Here is a 21,011-nt window from a genome sequence, read left to right on the forward strand (position 1 = left end):
ATTTTTATGAGAATTTTTTTATTGTTTACGAACACCCCAACTTATAAATCGGTCTGTAACTTCTAATTGGAGGGTGGCTTAGCTTAACCATCACACCCACGAGACAGATAAGGTTATATACTTTCAAAAAATTAACATTTGTAATTGTAGACAAGCATGGATTACAAATTAACACACATTGTTAAGTTCGAATTTCCTAGTCCTCTATTCGTTCGTTATTGCAGGGGAAATAAGGGTATTTCACCGGTCATACTAAAATACGCTTGCCGACGCCTGCCAGGGGAAAATACGCCTGCCGAGAAAATCTATACGCCTGCCGTGTTATTTATTGACGACATTTATATTTTACTAGATATATTACATTAATAGACCATTTATTTGATGTTTTACCAAACAAAAATGATTTGGAGTTTTTATTCGTATTCTAGTATGCATACACCATAGAGCACGCCTGCCGAGAAAATCTACACGCCCGCGGTGTTGTTTCTCTAATTACGTACTATTTTATATAATGTATTACTTTAATAAAGTATTTGGTTGACATTTAACTAAGAACAAAACAAAAAAAAGAAAGAAAGAAGTATTTGATTTTAATAAAATCTACACAAGAGTTTGCAGTAATATTAAAGGAGATAACTCTTACTTCACAATACTTATATATAAATAATATTTTCCGTTCGTCTTAGAAGACTAAGAATTACTTTTATATACGATGTAATTGATGTATGTAAAACAAATGATTTTTTCAAAAAAAAAGTTAAATATATAATTTTATGTCATTTTGAAATTTACGTATATGTCCAAGAGCACACCTGCCGAGAAAAACTATATGCCTGCAATGTTCATGGTGTTTACCTTTATAGATTATATCATTACGCATAAAGTTTTGATAAATAATGAAAATGGAAAAATAAGATATATGTTTCATTCGTTTAATAATCTACATCAAAGTATATAGTAATATCAGATTTAAAAGAGATAACCTTTAATTTGCCAAAAGATGGGAAGAACTGAAAAATTTTATTCCAGTAGCCTGAACGTATATTTTCAGTAATTCAGCATGCTCAGTGCTCTAATAATAAAATACACAAATCTTGCGAGATCAGAATTATTTTATTCATACATGTATATTCGAAAGAAAAAAAAGTAAACTGTATTGTACCACACACACACAATGAATATATTCGATTTTTATAGAATATCATGCATGATTAATTAGACTTAAAGTTTTCACATCACAGTCCTACAATATAGTTTTCTGTTAAAGTTTGGTTGATTCAAATTAGCCTGAACATCTAGTTATGAGATCGTAATGTGACATTGTAAAGACATGTTGAATTTCTTTTCACGTTTCTGGTTCTCGTTTCTGTCTTCACCCCCCTCCCCCCCCCCCCCCCAAAAAAAAACCGAATCATAAACAAGGAAAGTTTTGGAAACCATTTATGAACATATAATGTAAATTGATTCACGATACAGATTGTGTAACCATTACAACAATCTCTACAATACTAATCTGAAGAAGAAAAAAAACTCAATTAATTATTTACATAGGCGTATCATCGTTTGTGTGTGTGTGCGTGTTTGGGGGGGGGGGGGGGTGAGGTTCCTCATTCTTTTGGTAAAAACATTTACCGGGGGAGGGGCCTGAAATGAAAATTTTCAAACTAAACATACTAGTCAATAAATATTCTTTGGTAAAAAGAAGCATAAAGAGATGGATTGTGTAAATACATGTTTGGTGACAATGTTGTTTTTTCTGTAAAGGATGCGTTTTATAGACATGATTCATTTACATATTTTAGCTATATTAGCACGCAATAAAATTCAATTAGCTTGGTATAAATTTTGCTGAAATAAACCTACAATAGTTTTTAGATATAGATTAAAAAAAAAACAACAACAAGAAGGATATATATACCCGGGCACTGTTTACGACCGAGTCGAAAAAGAAATTTGGAATGATTTCAAAATTTTAAAAATTTAACATTTGTTCTTCAATATATGTACGTCAAGTAGTTATTATTAATTTCTTTTTTATTGATCTAGATTGATTTTGTTACTGGATTAAATACATTCTCAATCAGGTCAGAAATGCAGCATTCGGATGTAAATCGGCGATCTTTTCAATAGTTTTCAAAACATGCAAGTGTATTAAATTCATGCATCCATTTTTTTTTTTAAAAATTCATTTATTTAACTTAATATGTAAAATTTTACTAATTCTGATGTTGTGCTTCATTATTCCATCATGGAGTGTGTAATTTATAGCGCACGTGCAAAACTTCACAGCTTGTCATGTACCTAATTATGTAATACCACGTAATATTACGCAGTTGTCGGGTATACATTACATGAAGATCGATAATTTAGTTTCAATGAGATTTGCAGTCTGTGTATACACAGTAAACATAAATTCAGACATCCATATCATTTCAAACAAATTTAACAATCTTCATATACTATAACAAAGATACTGTAACATTTGTGTACTTAGTCTTTTGCCATTTTTCATCATATATATATATATATATATATATATATATATATATATATATATATATATATATATATATATATATATATATATATATATATATAAATATATATATACCGGACGCAATTCATAGCGCTCCGGATTTCTTTGTTCACAACTGTTTATAAACTCAAAATTAAACATGTAACATTGTAAATATTAAGTGTTTGGTAGTTTAGTAGTAGTGCTAGTTGTTTTTGCTTCTCTATTTCCTTTGTTTTTATGACTTCTTAACTTTTTTCTTTGTCCTGAGGAAGGGATGTCCCGAAAAATTGACAATTATTATTGTTCGTGTCGTTGGTCATTTTTAGTGCTTTATATATATATATATATATATATATATATATATATATATATATATATATATATATATATATATAATTATATATATATATATATATGGATATATATACAGCAGATACATAATATTTAGAACTTTCGAGGGATAATTTTTTTTTTCTAATTAAAAAATTAAAATAAATGAATAAAATCGATTATTTTCAACATCTTGCAATCTACTTTAGACCATTAAATTTTCGATAAAACAAAATGAATTAGACAAAAACAGTTGTCTCTCTTAAAAATTTAACTTCCATAACCGTAAATCAGGATTTTATTTAAAGGTTTATTTTTTTTATTATTATTTTGGAAGCGAAAATGCTTCATACTTTTAATTAACGTCTTAAAACAAACGTTATTTTTAAATATCGTCGAGATTTTTAACTTTTATTGCTAGAAATTAACTTCCTTAACGATATTTTTCATGAAATTTTAACTTATCGGATTCATGCGAGATTTCATGAATCAAATCTAGCGTTCTATACTGAACATCAGAAAACAAAAATTGGTCCAAATCAGCTTTATTTAAAAAATAAAAAGACTTGTTCAAGCATTAACTTCCGTAACATTCCTTGAAATCAATGTTATATTGAAATTGTTGTAAAAAGTTAACGATAGCCGATTTGTGGATAATTATTTTTAAGTTAACTGATATGTTCTTTAGAGAATTATAATGTTGATTTTGCTAATTGAAACAATTTTTTTTTCATGTTTTATACCCTGAATTGAACCTCTTATCGTTCAAGATATTTCGTATACATGTACACATGTCAAATACATGCATGTACATGTTGTTTTTCTTATTCATTTCGTCTATTTCCTTTTCTGCTAGACATATAGATGATTGTATAGGAATAGCCTAAATTATTACCTTTCTCTTACCTGTAACACTTTGTATTTATTTAAATATAACTTTGTTGCATATAACCTGAAATAATAATTATACATTGATGCTAAAAAAGGACAACATTGAATATTTCAGATTCTGATTCAAAACGACTACCCGTAAAACGCATACTTAGTTTTTACTGACATGTGTACATGTGCTCTTGAGCCTTCATAATTTTGTAAACGAATATAAAATCAAATACCTTAGGTTTTCATTAAAAAGTGGAAAGAAAGAAAGAAAAACACGAGGCACGTTGTCTATACACAGCAGTTCCTATTGTCAAGCAAGAGTTATCTCCTTTAATATTGCAAACTTTCGTATCAAACGCTTATTGAATCAAATATAAATAAAATTATTTTTTTGAATTAATGTTTGGTCAAATGTTAACCAAATACTTTATAAAAGTAATATATCAAACATTGTATAATAAGAAATTATAGAGAAAACACCGCGGGCGTTTAGATTTTCTCGGCAGGCGTGCCCTTCGAAGTATGCAAACTTTAAAACGAATTAAAACTCCAAACTGTGCTTTTTAAATTATTTTGGTTTGGTAAATCATCAACTACATGGTCTGTAAAAGTAATATATCTAACAAAATGCAAATTATTTCGATAAATAACACGGCAGGCGTATAGATTTTCTCGGCAGGCGTATTTTCCCCTGGCAGGCGTCGGCAGGCGTATTTTAGTATTACACATTTAGTATTTCACAATGTTCACTGCGTTATTTTGTCGTTGAGCTTGGTTACAGCTTATATTTTTTCATCAGTTAATCCATAAAATATTTTACTAATAATATTTCTATTTAATTCCAATGTGTTTAAGAAGCGAGGTCTTGTACATGTAAGCTATGTCACATAGTACATGTATGTGTAATGGATAATACCATTTCTGATTTATGTTTACAGTCAGCCATCTCATGTGATAAAAAAGGGCTGTATTGACTGATTCATTTCAAATAAATGTGGATCAGCTTTATGTCCTTCATGAGATGGTATGATACTTTCATCGATGGACCAAGATGTATGTTTTTCCTGCTTTTTTCACGCAGTTGTGCTTTTCCTACTAATTAATTAATTTATTGATCAAGATTTTTTTTCTGAAACCCAAGACTGTATAAAACCAAAGACATGGTGACAACCCTTCCTACAAAATATGACAAATCCCTAATAGTTGAGATCCTTCCACTTTTTTTCTGATTGTGTTTGTGATTTGAAATCATTTGTCACCTCTAAGTTTCTAACTGAGGGTTATGTAAACAAACCGGAAAAAGTCGGCAAAAACATAGATAAGAGCTTTGTCAGCCCACAAAATCTCAGCAACTTCATCAAAGCATCCTACTAAACTTACAGCACCACTCAGTTTCTATTTCTTTTAGTTTGATTGACCATATTTTGAACATATTTGTTGACCATGAAAAACGTACCTTTTTCACGTCATGGAGGTCGCCATTTTTAAATGGCGTCGGCTTTTACCTGACCCAAAAACGAAGTGAAAACGGAGTGGCGGGGGCGGGAACCAGACTAAGGGGAGATAATTACAAGTTAGTGAAAAATTAATGGCATCTTTTAAAAATCTTCTTCTCAAGAGCCACTGGGTCAGGAAAGATGAACCTCATGTGGAATCATTCTCAGGTAGTGTAGATTCAAGTTTATTCAAATCATGACCCCCGGGGGTAGGATGGGGCCACAATGGACGATCAAAGTTTTACAGAGGAATACATAGGGAAAAAATTTAAAAATCTTCTTCTCAAGAACAGCAAAGCCATGATTGGTCATATTTATATGGAAACATCCTCAAGTGGTGTAGATTCAAATTTGTTCAAATCATGACCCCCCTGGAGTAGGGTGGGGCCACAATGGACATTCAAAGTTTTTCATAGGAGTTTATAGAATTTTTTTAAAAATATCTTCTTCTCAAGAACAGCAAAACCACGATTGGTCATATTTATATGGAAGCATCCTCAGGTGGTGTAGATTCAAGTTTTTTCAAATCATAACCCTCGAGGGTAGGGTGGGGCCACAATGGACAATCAAAATTTTACATAGGAATATATAGAAAAAAAATCTTCTCAAGAACAGCAAAGCTATGTTTGGTTATTAATTATTCGGATGTATCCTAAGGTAGCGTAGATTCATGTTTGAAAAAAATCATGAGTCCCTGAGGATAGGGTGGGGCCACAATTGATGATTAAAGTTATGCATAGGAATACTTAGGCAATTTAAAAAAAATCTTCTACTCAAGAACAGCAAAGCTATGATTGGTCATAATTATATGGAAGCATCCTCAGATAGTGTGGATTCAGATTTGTTCAAATCGTGATCCCCGGGGGTAGGGTGGGACCATGATAATGAAAATTCAAACTTGTAGGAAAAAAGTCACAGACAAAGAAATACGTAAGCTTCTTTAGTTAGTGTAGATTCAATTTTGTTCAAATCATACCCCCGTCCCTTTTAGGGGTAGGTCGGGACCACTTATGCATTAAAGCTTTTCAATACTGGACTGATCTTTGCTTTTTTCCTAGCCACAGTGCTCAGGGGAGCGATGTGGCCCTTGGGCCTCTTGTTAAAAATAGAAATAGAAAATTTAATGTTGTACACAAAACAGCAATGCAATCTTTGTGTCCATGCTCCTTTAACTAAGTTTAAATACATTCCAACAAGGGTCTGGGAGTTTTGGCCCGAATGAACACGACTTTTTGACAGACAACTCTATATATCATATAAAAAGAACAAGATGTGTTTGTAAAACACTCATGAACCCTTTTGGCAGCTCATGGCGAAGGTTAAAGTTTCTCAAATGCAAGTCAAACTTCCAAGGTCAATTTAATCAAATCAACATTGTTGGTACCCAATGGAAGGTCTTGTCACTAGGAAGGCACAAGTGAAATATGAAAGCCCTAAAACCAACTGTTCAAAAGTTCTTGCCAAGATTAAAGATTTTCAAAAGTAGGTCAAACTCAAGGCTGAAAAGGTCATAATTGTTGGTACCCAGGGTAAGGTTTGTCACAAGGAATAAACTTGTAAAATATGAAAGCCCTAGTATCAACCGTTCAAAAGTTATGGCTAAAGTTAAAGTTTTTCAAAAGTGGGTCAAACTCAAAGGCCAATGTCAAAATTGTTGGTACGCTAGGGAAGATCTTCTCACAATGAATACACATGTGAAATATGAAAGCCCTAATAACAATCGTTCAAAAGTTATGACCAAGGTTAAAGTTTTTGTAAAGTGGGTCAAACTCCAAGGTCAAGAGGTCAAATATATTTGTACCCGAGGAAAGGTCTTGTCACAAGGAAAGCACATGTGAAGTATGAAAGCCCTAGCACCAACTATTTAAAAGTTATGGCCAATGTTAAAGTAATATAAAATTTTGCAAAAGTGGGTCAAAATCCAAGGTCAAGAGGTCAGATATATTGGTGCCTAAAGAAAGGACTTGTCACAAGGAACACACATGTGAAATATGAAAGCCAAAGCTCCAACCAATCAAAAGTTATGGCCGAGGTTAAAGTTTTTGTGGACAAACAGACAGATAGACGGACGGACAGGGGAAAACCTATATGCCCCCGAATCTTCGATTACGGGGATATACAAAAATGTTTGATGATCGTGAGGTGATTTTTGTCGGTACATGTTTATTCTTTAACAGAGCCACTGTAAGATTATTTGTTTGTTTTTTTCTACAGTCTGAGGATTTTCAGTTTGGGGTTCACAAGATCCATAATATTAAGTCTGAATTTCTTTTTATTTAAAAAATTTTCGAATGGACGAAACCCTTAGAAATGAGAGAATGGTCTATAAAACAAACGCTTATTGTGACGTGTTGAGGGACCCGTTCCTGGTTGATTCCAGGATCTTGGGCTTGGTAAATTAATTTTTCTCTTAAAATGATGGTTAAGAATGATCGACCTGCAAATATATACCGAAATGATCCCTCCCTCAGAGGAAAATCAGTCTTGATGGTGGGCATAATACCGGGTATTTACAAAAAAAAAGCGGGGATTCACTAATGTCACCGGACAGACTCTAGCCTCAGCCTACGACAAGAAAAGGTATACTGCAAGCAGTATTTGCAAAATACTACATGATGAGTACGTAGATGGTAATGTTGATAGAAAAAAAAGTTTATGAAATCGCCCGTACTGCCCCTTGCTATAACGCGTATTGTCTTAGTGGGACGATTTATGGGTACTCTAGGATACCCATTGAGGGGTAATCTCTGAATCTTAACAAAAACGGAAAATTATATCAGAAATCGAAATATAGGTATGCTAGACTAGGAATTCATGTATTTTGGATAAATTATCGTGTCTAATAAAAAGTCTCAGAAGGTTGGGGGGGGTGCACCATCCATTCGTCAGGTGCCTTTGGTTGTCATTGGTCATATACAAACGTATATTGTTAACATCACCCCCCCCCCCCAAAAAGAAGAAAAAATCCACTCTGATTCTACACACAAGTAATCCGAAGATGCTCCAAGTTTTTGATCAACAATATTTATTACTTAGTATGTAGTTTTTAAGAGACCAGGTCTTCCAACAATCTCTTGGAATTACCATCTGTACTACATATGTAATTGTGCCCCGTTATGGTCGGTACAATGACCTATTATTAAATCGAATTTTATTGATGTTTCCTTCGTAAAATCGTTAGGCCGTTATTTTCATAATGAAGTATTAACAGATTTTTTTTCGTTTACGCAATCATGACAAGGAGCACGCGGCGGGTGCGACCGGTTGGCAGGGGATACTTACTCCTCCATGGTACCTGCTCCTATCTCTGATGATTTTAGAGGTCCTTGTTTGCTCTGCTCAAATATTTATTGTTTAAATGGACTTTTGAGCTTGAATTATTTCGGTAAACCTGCATCTTAGCTGCGCACCCTTATATACCTTATGCGAGTCTTGTGAGTTTTTAGAGCCATACTTACAGTCACTAGATTTTCATGGACGACTTCCATATTCTGAATACACAAAGATATAAATCGTTACATGATTACATCAATCTTTGTTTATAATATCCCTTTTTGCACAAAATAGTAAATCAAGTTTTTTCTAAGAAAAAAATTGACATTTTTTTTTACTAAAGGCATATAATGGGCATTATCATAATCAGTCGGAACACCTTGCCGTTAACCAATTAGCAAACAAGTTAATCATGAATACTTTCACATGTTTTAGGATGTTTCTTATATATGGTGCCCACTGGTAATACATGACACAGGTGTCCATGTCGACTTGTTATAACGGTTCTGGGCTGTTCGATGATGTTGAAGATGAAAAGTTTTTATTGTGCTTTATACATGTAAGGAAAACTGTTGAATGTAAACATTTCTGTAATCGGTGGTTATACCAATCAAACTTTAATGACTTCTATTTTAAAGCATAATGTCTTCTACCTGAAAGAAAATTAGAACAATCGATGATTACGACTAAAATGAATGAATCATATTTTAATATTTTGTGCAACTTGATTTAAGGAAGTATTTACCTGAGACAAATTTTAGTTTTGAGCTTGTTAATTGCTTGAATTTTCTGTTCAAAAATTGTAAAATAATTAAAGAAAAATCCGCTACTAGTATACATGTACATATGTTAAATATAAATGTATGATGCACGTGTACATGGGATAGTTTCCGGCCAGGGAATGAAGGTCGGTATGATTCATAGAAAATTCTCTTCCCAAAGCATTGACTCCAGGAGTATTTCTTTATACTAGTATGTACATGTATGCTTATTAATTTTTGCAATCACGTGCACAACAATATATTGTTGTTCACGGAATGCAAAAATTATATATCGCTCTTTACCTTCTAATCTATCCTCTTCGCACGCTGCGGACGAAGCCAGTAGATTCTGAGATGGTCTCGCCATCGTTGAACTTAACAATTTTGGGTGTTGGTTCCCAAGCAAAGGAGTAGTAACATCCCAGGATAATGGCGGACATGGAGATACAGATGACGTAGAGAATCACTGTAGCCACACGTCCCCAACAGTTACGGCATCGCACCTCAAACTTTCCGGAATGATTCCCACACTTGTGTGATTCAACCGACGACATATTGTCTGTTTCTTTTCGAGTTTTACGACAGTGCAAGGATGGAAAAACGTTCCTGATATCCATTTACTTTGAACTGTAATAAAGGGATTTGTTGATTACTTTCCCCTCAGTGTTCTATTGAGGATAGGAGAGAAAACACAGTAAACTGTTTTTACTGATCATGCTCATAGCGAGTTTTTCCTATTCAGTAATGCACAAAATTGGTGAATATTAATAGATACTTCAGTTTGTGTAACGATTTGTGGAGCAGATGTTATTTCACCACATGCTTACTAATAGCAATGATCAGCTGTTGTAATTCTGTGTACACATTAATTATTTTTTATCCCATCTAACTATCGGCATTCTCGATCGATATTTTGAACTCGAATTGATTATATACATGAAGGTCTTTTTTAAGCACGAAAAGAAACAGTGGAAATCCATGCAAATAAGTATATGTATATAGGTTACACGATATACAGTTTCTGTTAATTATTCAATTATGAATTATGAATGTCAGTAATCAGAAAGCATAATTTTGCACACAATCCTGATCCTCATTAATATACTGTGCCTTCGCCCACCCTTTACAATCAATAAAAGGACACTCCTATAAAAAAAATCTTGATAAATTACTTTAGAATGAGAAAAGATAGGGCTTTCATATTTCACATGTACATTAGCTTTCCAAATATACTATGATTTTTGATCCCGTGACCTTGAAGTCTGACCTACTTCTTTTAAACAATTTTAACATTACGTATGTCAAGACCTTTCAGAAAGGTATATCATTTTTGACTTAATGACCTTAACCTACAAGTTTCAAGGACACACAAACAAGACAGTTCCAGTATGCCATAAATAATTGCAACACAACCACTAAGACACCAAAAGCGGGGGACCACAATTCTTTGAATTATAGCTTGTGCCCGCTTTCGCGAAATCGAGGGGCATTAAATCCATTCGTCTCTCACAAAGATAGGGCTTTGATATTTCAGGTGTACATTAACTGTGACCTTTCCAAATATACTATGATTTTTACCCCTTCACATTGAAATTTGACCTACTTTTCAAAAATTTAAACATTACTTTGAATTGGTCATTTTGAATGAGGAGAGATATAGCTTTCATCTTACACATGTACATTACCTGTGACAAGACCTATCCAAATATACTATGATTTTTTGACCCCATGACCTTAAAATTTGATCTACTTTTCAAAAGGGGGGGGGGCTTTCTTAAGTCATTTATTCAGATACATTTTTTTTCTTGCCGTTTTAAAATGCTCCTGTGTTTCCTGAGGGATTCAATGTCTTTCTATCGTTACTTTTACGTAGAAATATAGTAACTCTGAAAATTCTAGGGGGATACATACCCCCACCACCACCTCTACATCCGTCCTTGCCATAAACCCTCCTTTTGTTTTCTAATACCAGAAAAAAAGTTCAGTGTCGCTGTTTCCAACATGTCTTTAAATTTTATTTTATTGAATAATTCTTTTAAATTTATTTTTACTTTGAACGCACGATATAGAATCTAGCTCCCCCCCCCCCTTTTAAAGAAAAAGCGACTATTCGTTCTATGACTCTTTGCTTCCTAGTTTTTAAAGCCTGTAAAATTTGGGATCCATTCCTCAAAGCTACAGACATTAATAGCCTCACGCAATTCTTTGAGGAATAAAATTGATTAGTGTTTACAGTTAATTTACATTTTTACACTTTTACTGAGTTCACCCTAAATCATGACTGAAAAAAAATGCGTTAAATTTCTTGGCATGGGAAATATATATGAAACATCTCATTTCAAATTATGTGATAATGTGTGGAAAGTTCGAATATATTACTGTAAACGTAGATATTTTTTGTGGAAAATGGGGGCGGGGCAATTTAGCGATTTCTAAGCGACAAAGCGTTTGCTAGGAAGGTGGAGGGGGTGCTGTAAATAAAGTTCATAAAATGTTTTTCATATATAGTGTATTACCACACCTCTTTTCGAAGCTATATATTCGTGTGAAGATAAATTTTGCAACAACTTTAATAAGTCAGCGCAGTTTCTCCAATGCAAATAATCCCATCTTTACAATACCTTAAAGAGGCCATACAAACAGAACTTAACCAATGTAGAGCTACATCCATCGTCGGATACCCACGAGTGACGAGTGATCTCGTCTTTTACTCATAGTGATAAGTTAAAGACGAGATCACCCGTGGGTATCCGACGGTGAGCTACATCAAACTGTTGATGCTTGTGAACTGATAGTTTCCAGTTTTTCTTTGAAATCCTTCCAAAAATAAAAAGTTCTAAAAAAGGAATTTTACACGTGTACCTTCTAAATATAGAAATAGATAATACTGCCCCATCCATTAACAAGAGGCCCAAGGGCCTTGACGGTCACCTGAGTATAATACAACAATTTAGAGGATCAATAGAGTATAAAATGAACTGAAAGGTGAAGCTTTGTTGCCCAAAAGCAAGAAAAATAGGGTGATCAGGATCAACAAACTAGTCTAGTATTCATTAACAGTTCATAAATTGGGTTCTAATCTGTTCCCCATTTATCATTCTCACCAGACAGTATATAAACAAACTATCAGTACTTCTGTACTCTTTTATTCCTTGTTGAAATCTCTTACATAGGCCTCTTGGTCTTGATGAACATTTAATAAGACAAGTTATTTTTGTCTCATTTTTATTTATCTATTACTTACAAGTCTACCTGATCATTAAAACTATGGAAGTACTTTTTGTATTATACAATATAAATTCTTGCATAATTCTCTTATCCTTTCATGTACATTATTTACAGTGATTAATTATCACAAGTAAATGGCAAAGGGGAATAACTCCTCTCGGTAGAATACAAATCAATAGAACCCTGGCCTGGACCCGAACACTTGACCAAATGGTCCCTGATATGCCCAGGTGCAGAGAAGATTTTTAAAGCATTAATGCATTTTCACTATATATAATAAATAGTGCCCCACCCTAACATCAGAACCTCTGATCCAGGGGTCATGAAATTCACAATTTTGGAAGAGGCATCCTTGCTTATCATAACCATTTATTTGTTTAAATAATATCCAGGAGAAGAGAAGAAAATTTTCAAAGAAATAATGCACTTTCACTATATGATCTATATAATCCCCCCCCCCCAGCACCAGAACCCCGACCCTGGGGCCATGAATTTCACAATTTTGGTAGAGTCACTCTTGCTAACATAACTTTGTATTTAATTTGTTTAAATAATACGCAGGAGTAGAGAAAAAGATTTTCAAAGAAATAATGCACTTTCACTATATGATCTATATAGCCCAGTCCTAGAGCCAGAACCCCTGAACCTGGGGCTATGAATTTCACAATTTTGGTAGAGTCACCCTTGCTTATCGTAACTATGTATTCAATTTCTTTCAAAAATACCCAGGAGTAGAGAAGAAGATTTTCAAAGAAATAATGCACTTTCACTATATGATCTATATAGCCCAGCCCTAGAGCCAGAACCCCTGAACCTGGGGCTATGAATTTCAAAATTTTGGTAGAGTCATCCTTGCTTATCATAACTATGTATTCAATTTGTTTAAATAATACACAGGAGAAGAGAAGAAGATTTTCAAAGAAATAATGCACTTTCACTATATGATCTATATAGCCCAGCCCTAGAGCCAGAACCCCTGAACCTGGGGCTATGAATTTCACAATATTGGTAGAGTCATCCTTGCTTATCATAACTATGTACTTAATTTGTTTAAGTAATACCCAGGAGTAGAGAAAAAGATTTTCAAAGAAATAATGCACTTTCACTATATGATCTATATAGCCCCGCCCTAGCACCAGAACCCCTGACCCTGGGGCCATGAATTTCACAATTTTGGTAGAGTCACCCTTGCTTATCATAACTATGTATTTAATTTGTTTAAATAATACCCAGGAGTAGTGAAGAAGATTTTAAAAGAAATAATGCACTTTCACTATATGATCTATATAGCCCCATCATAGCACCAGAACCCCTGACCCTGGGGCCATGAATTTCACAATTTTGGTAGAGTCACCCTTACTTATCATAACTATGTATTTAATTTGTTTAAATAATACCCAGGAGTAGAGAAGAAGATTTTCAAAGAAATAATGCACTTTCACTATTTGATCTATGTAGCCCCACCCTAGCACCAGAACCCCTGACCCTGGGGCCATGAATTTCACAATTTTGGTAGAGGGCTCAATGCTTATTACAATCATGCCTACAGTTTGACTGCTTGATGTCCAGGAGTAAAGAAGAATATTTTTAAAGATTGCATTAACTTTGATGGTTTTGGCCCCACCCCTCAGGTCCCAGGGGGGCAGGGGGCAACGAATTTCAAGATTTTTGTTCCCCTTCACCCATAGATGCTATATGCAAAAATTGGTTGAAATTGGTTTGCTGGTTCCAGAGAAGAAGCTGCAAATGTTCAAAAGTTTACGACCGACGAACGCCGGACGATGCCGGACGAAAAGAGATAGCAATAGAAAAAGTGAGTGACTCAGGTGACCTAAAAAAAAAAATAAATAAATATCACCTATAGTGCATACCAACGTATTTTCAACTGAGTAGAGAAATTTTATGTTGAAATAAATAGCAAAGTAATGTTTTTTTCCTATATTTATTTTCAGTAAAAAGTGACAACGTTCAACATAACCTGAAAAAAAAAAATGATGCCCAGAATCATGAACATATATTTTTAAGTGGTCAACAAAACTACTAACTCTAATCAAAGAAAAACTACGGAGAGTCTGGAATATTGAGATCTAGGGGGATAAATGTATGTTTTGTAACTAGCGAAAAACCAATGAAAAATTAGTGCGCAGGACTTTATTTTATATGTAATTCACATTCATGACATAACAGGTTTTATTGAAATAAAAAAATCGGAGAAAGGTTAGAAAAATTAAAGAACTGATTCTACATTTCGTAAAAGCTGTAGCTGTGGCATATCAAATCAATTTAAGTATCAGTCCATAATATGCTAAGAAAATTAAAACATTTTAATGTTTAAAAAAAACAAACTTGTATTTATCTATTGTCTTGCTCTCTGGCACGTTTCATTCAGATCAAATGAACAAAACAAGAAGACCATAGGCCACAACACTCACCTGAGTTGCTATGGCCCTGCTGATCATTCCTATGTAAAACTTTGAACACATATTGTGGCCCCACCCTACAACCATTTAAAAAAAAATTAAAATCTACACTACCTACCAATGCTTCTATACAAATATGACTAATTGTGGCCTTGCTGTTTTTGAGAAAAAGATTTTTAAAGATTTTACCTAATGTTTGTCTTTTCTTGATTATCTCCACTTGGAAGCAAGCTTGGCCCTTCATTTGGGCAATTTAAAATCCCCTTTTCCAAGGATGGGTTTTTTTTTCTGCTAACTTAGGATAAAATTGGTTTAGTGGTTCTGGAGAAGAAGTTGAAAATGTAAAAAGTTTACAGACAGATGGACAAACAAATAGACTGACAGATGGATGCTGGATGTGTGATCAGAAAAACTCACTTGAGCTTTCAGCTCAGGTGAGCTAAAGAGGGAGTAGAATTTGAAACAAGCTTTAACTGGTAGGAGATGCAGCTTACAAACACAATTATACTGGACTGCAATAAATAAAGATAAATATTGTGCAAAAAAAATACTGTGGAATTGTTTTAATTCATGGGGGATAAATGCTCATGGGCATTTACAATTTCTGCTGATTTTTGTGGGAATTTATGTATAAGAAGATTCACAGAACTGAACTGATACTTTGAGAGTTATTGTCCTTGGGAATGTCAATTCATGGGTAATGATGATCCACAAAAATCATTGAACATTGGTCCCGCACAAAATAATGATGATTCCACAGTATCAGTATATGCATCAATGATAAAGAATACTAAATAAGACAGGAACACAGAAATGGTGTACCATATATATCTAAACTTTAATATAAATATACTCTAATAGAAAAAAAACAAGACTACCAAAAAGGTGTAAAACAACAAAGAAATAAACTGCTCAAAACAAAAACAAGACTAGGTAAAAGAAATACAAAATAATAAACATGAAAAAAAATTAAATACTGGTAGTCTCACATATTTATTCATAATATATAATTTTAAAAGAAATGAGAAAAACAAAAAGTAAATACAGGGGTCCTATTGCACAATCACAGGACTAGATTACCTTAAAAATGGTAAAAAATTGTGGTTACCAAAATTGTTCTGTTGTCTTTGCAAAATGAAACTTACATAAATTCAATTAAAAATTATTTACAGTCAAACCTTGTTATCTCAAAACTCGATGGGACCAATAAAAAACTTCGATATATCTGAGGATTCAAGATATCGAGGGTAAAGTACTTAAAGAATAAGTAATTGGGACTTTCAAATCACTTCGACATATACATGGTATTCAAGATATCAGTGTTTGAGATACCGAAGTTCAACTGTAATAAATAACAATACAAGATATACAGTATTTACTAGCAATATTTTGTGTTCTGAAAGAGAATTTTGTCATTTTTGTGTATATGTTTCAACATTTTAAACATAAATGCAATAAAAAGTACCCATTATGTGTACAACATGTACAACTTTGGTTCCAAAAGATTAAAGTTCACAAAATGTGGACAGCCTAGCCTTAACTCACTCGTGATTTTCAACAAAGAGCAGAGCTGGAATGCCCTTAAAAATGATGTCTATTGCTTGCATTGGTTGTTGACCAGAATTATTTAAGTTTGGCCTCAAGACCAATCTCAAACAAATTAACATTTTTTGTCAGGTGTATACCTTAAACATTCATTCCACTGTTCATGTATTTTGTTTTCATCTACAACACTATAGGTAATGCACTTTAAATAAGTCAACAATGGGACAGAGATGAAAAATGGCCAACATCTGGATGAAAATTTGTGTGAATATGTGGAACGGCAAATGCAGTAACAGGTAACAGGTAACACAATTTACACACATAACAACAGACTGAAACAATGCTGACTAGGATCTTTATCATATGAAAACTGCAATAAGCAAAGTTGGCTATGAAGTAATATCACTGTTCCATGCAGTTCCTCATCTCTGTCTCTCTACCTAGAAAAATGATATAATAACTTTAATATATATAAAGAAAAACAAGAAAATATGTCCATGGGACATGAATGCCTTACCCAAGGTCCATTAGTTATGCAACATGAAAATTTGTATTAGTGTATGAAGTTGGATGAAAATATCTTGAATAGTTTCTTTAAAAGTTAGTTTTATGCATAATAAATAGTAAAATCAAAGGTCGGTTGGAAGGTTATGCTAAAAAATTTGGACACAGTTGATAAATTCTCATCAAATTACATATCAGTGCATAAGCTTACATAAAAATTTCTTGAATAGTTTTCTTTAAAACTGAGCCAAAGGCAAAACAAAAGGCCATTGGGCCACAATACACACCTGAGTCAATATAACCTTCTTGTTTAGCAGCAATTTTTTTCTATTATATACATGTATTCCTATGTAAAACTTTGATCCCAACCTACCACCAGGTGTCATGATTTGAACAAACTTGAATCTACACTACCTGAGGATGCTTCCATATTCATATGACTAATCATGACTTTGCTTTCTTGGGAAGAAGATTTTGAATGTTGGGGGTCACGATTAGAACAAACTTGAATCTACACTACCTGAAGATACCATGTACTTCCATATCAATATAATTATGATTAATCATGGCTTTGCTCTCCTTGAGAAGAAGATTTCAAAGACTTTTTCCTATATATTCCCATGTAAAATCTTTGATCCCTAAATGTGGAACCATCCCCCCTTCAGAGGGTCATAATTTGAACAAACTTATCTACACTACCTGAGGATGCTTCCATATTCATATGACTAATCATGACTTTGCTTTCTTGGGAAGAAGATTTTGAATGTTGGGGGTCACGATTAGAACAAACTTGAATCTACACTACCTGAAGATACCATGTACTTCCATATCAATATAATTATGATTAATCATGGCTTTGCTCTCCTTGAGAAGAAGATTTCAAAGACTTTTTCCTATATATTCCCATGTAAAATCTTTGATCCCTAAATGTGGAACCATCCCCCCTTCAGAGGGTCATAATTTGAACAAACTTATCTACACTAAATGAGGATGCTTCCATACCAGTATCACAGCATTGTTCTTCTTGAGGGGAAGATTTTTAAAGATATTTTCTAGGGCTGCCACGAATCAGAAAATTTTCGAATCGATTCGGTTCAAACAAAAACCTCAATTTTCGAATAATTTCTATTTGATTATAAGAAATAGAACCTTTTTTATTTTTGTATAAAATTTGTAATGTTTGATAATTCAAAATAAATAATGAAACACACTTTTATTAGACTTATTAAGATAATATGGAATGTAAAGCCAAGAAAACAAAGGAAATAACTAATGTTCTAATTACAAAGTATGAACCAAGAATCAAATGTCTGAAATTCAAATTATTAAAATACTGGTCATTAGTTTTAAAAGAGAAAACATGCATACAAATCTTTCAAACAAAACTTCCATGATTGCATATGCTAAACATAAAAGTATTGGTGATTTGCTTACAAAAGCTATTTTGCCACAATAGAAATTACGGTTGGATCCCCGATACGATATCAAACTGCCGAAACACATTGCTGTCGTAACAATACAGTCAATGATTAATTTCACATTCAAAACGATGTCAATATTAAAAAGAAATTTCGCAGCGCGGTGTCAGGTCCTCTAATTCTAAATTCAGAATTGCGTGGCTGATAAGTGTGGCCTAAATGCACTAATCTTCTGTGCCATCTTTCTGTAGAAAATGGGAGTAGTCCCCTAGTTAGAATAATCTGTGTCTCGGGACAACCATGTCCATATGACATTTATCATTTTAATGATGGAACATTCTATCTAGTAGTCCCCCACCGACTTCTTTGCGGCCATTTTCGTGTCTTTGTTTACATCAACATGATTTGCCATCATTTCTTCCGATTAACCAATCAGAATGCACCTAACAACAGCGGATGTTAGTTTGAAAAAAATCAAACCTGAATCAAATCGAAATCTGGGAAAAACGTACCGAATCGAACCGAAAGATTTTGATTCGCAGTTAAACGATTTTTCGGTTAATCGTGGCAGTCCTAATATTTTCCCTATATATTCGATATAAAAAAATTTGATCCCTCATTGTAGTCCCACCCTACATCCCCAGGGACATGATTTGAAATACTTGAATCTACACTACCTGAAGATATCTCCATATCAATATGACTAACCATGGCTTTGCTCTTCTTAAGAAGAGTTTTAAAGATTAATCTCAATGTAAAACTTTGATCCCCTATTGTGGCTCCACCCTACCCCCAGAGGGTCATGAATTGATCAGAATGAACTTGAATCTACACTATGCCACCTTACCCTCCTAGGGTCATGATTTGAACAAACTTGAATCTACACTATTTAAAAATTCACTTAAGTTTCAACTGTTTTGGTCCAATGGTTCTTGAGATGAATATTTTTAAAAGATGCCACCAAATTTTCACTAATTCCTAATTATCTCCCCTTGAAAGATGATGTGGCCCTTCATCATACATGTGATAAGTCAAAGACCACAAAACTGTACAGGAGCCATTAAAAAAAAAGGGATTTGGGTGAAAAACCTGTACACTGCCTATCAAAAAACGGTACAAAAACCGGTATAAAATATCGCTTATATTCTTCTGATAAGGCACCTTATTTCTAAACCAACAAATATATATTGTTGCAAATGTCTTATTTTAAATGTTGTAATGGAGATTTGAATGCTTTAAAATTTCATTTATTGTGTTTTATAATCACAATGTTCTTATGAATCGACTACAAATTAAGATAGTTTAGATGAAAGTTTGTTTGCCAGCTTTATATATAACCCTGGATTTTTAATTTTTGGAAAATACAGCGATACCAATACAAATGGAGCCCACGATACAATGAGAATTCAGTATATACAAATGGCTCAAATTTTGTTTCATAATATGTTATAATTTTACAAAATAAATAAAGCCTTTTGTTTTCTTAATCATGTAAATACTATTACCTAGCATCATTTTGCATAACTCTAGCCCCTCTTAAGCTTGAGTTAAAGTAAAAATCTGATTATCCTAATAGCCCACCATACCTGTCATCTTCCCTCCTTAACTCAAGCTGTTCATGCTGTCGTTGTACTGCCTACTGTTGACCTGCCGCCTCCCGCAGTGGAAGTCATGTTTTCAGTTCCAGGCATTGGGGCAACTGTAGTAGAAGTCTTAAGCTCTGGTGCCCATAAGAAGCTGTAGTATATAGCCAACACAATGGCGGCTAGTGAAACTGCAAGAACGTAGGCCAACACTGTGGCAAGGCGTACCCACTTCTTGTTCGTTTTTGATGCCATTTTACTTTTATTTGCCTTTTCCGGAGTAAATGCTGATCCTTTGACACCTGTTCCTGTTGGATTTCCTCTAAAAGTGGTAGAATTCTCTTCCTTTTCCATGATGAATACCTTCTTCAGCAACTTCGACGTAAATCTATAATAAGATAGGTGGCGTCTCAGTTAAAATGCCGATCCCGATTCTATTTTTTTTTTCAGCGATAGTCAAATTGTCGTAGGAAGTAATTTTTTTCAAGTTAGATTGGGGAAGCATTGCCGGAAAAAAAAAACCTTGACTAGCCACACAAAAAAAGTAATCAAATGTTATTATTCATAGAGGGAGCATGGTAATAAATTAATTTAGCCTTGTAGTAAAGTTAGATTTTTTTCGGAAGAGATGAGGGTTTAACTTTTATAAACTTACTACATATTTCTACATTTTATTAAAAAAAAAATAAATTTGAAAGATATTTATTTTCTCTTTCCAAAATTTGAACAAAGTAACAACAAACATGTTATGTACATGTAAATGTAAAATTTTGAATAAGTACTCATAATCTGAGGATTGAAAGCAGAAGTGTAAATACTGAGGACCACAAGGATCGTAGAATATGTGACATGAATTGTGTGGAAGGGTAGACAGACACCTCGGCCCAACGACACCTCGGCCCGTCACGCTTGACACCTCGGCCCTGACAGGTCGGCCCAAAATTACTGACACCTCGGCCCATACTAAAGACACCTCGGCCCAAGGAATTTTTTTTAGAATAATTATCTGTATTCCCTATGGTAATATAAATGTAGGTATGTTTATAATGACGG

The 21,011-nt window shown here is 33.7% G+C and overlaps 1 protein-coding gene and 1 long non-coding RNA gene across 2 annotated transcripts; both read right to left on the minus strand.

The window, feature by feature from the left end:
- Positions 1-8,741: 8,741 nt before the first annotated feature.
- On the minus strand, positions 8,742-10,072 carry LOC133183483 (uncharacterized). The gene is made up of 2 exons (XR_009720653.1): positions 9,564-10,072; positions 8,742-9,152 (listed from the first exon to the last, which is right to left on the minus strand). It is a non-coding gene; the product is annotated as an uncharacterized LOC133183483 (long non-coding RNA).
- A 9,919-nt stretch (positions 10,073-19,991) lies between these two features.
- Positions 19,992-20,312, minus strand: LOC133182565 (putative transmembrane protein INAFM2). Its single transcript, XM_061317410.1, has one exon. It carries the CDS (start codon positions 20,310-20,312, stop codon positions 19,992-19,994), a length of 321 nt encoding a protein of 106 aa, XP_061173394.1.
- Positions 20,313-21,011: the final 699 nt, after the last annotated feature.

Source organism: Saccostrea echinata, unplaced genomic scaffold (assembly GCF_033153115.1).
Source record: "Saccostrea echinata isolate AGI-Se365-2 ecotype Australia unplaced genomic scaffold, CSIRO_AGI_Sech_v1 ptg000009l, whole genome shotgun sequence".
In the NCBI taxonomy this organism is placed as follows: domain Eukaryota; kingdom Metazoa; phylum Mollusca; class Bivalvia; order Ostreida; family Ostreidae; genus Saccostrea; species Saccostrea echinata.

Coding starts and splice junctions, on each gene's coding strand:
- LOC133182565 (XM_061317410.1), bottom strand. CDS start 20,312: ATGGAAAAGGAAGAGAATTCTACCACTTTTAGAGGAAATCCAACAGGA.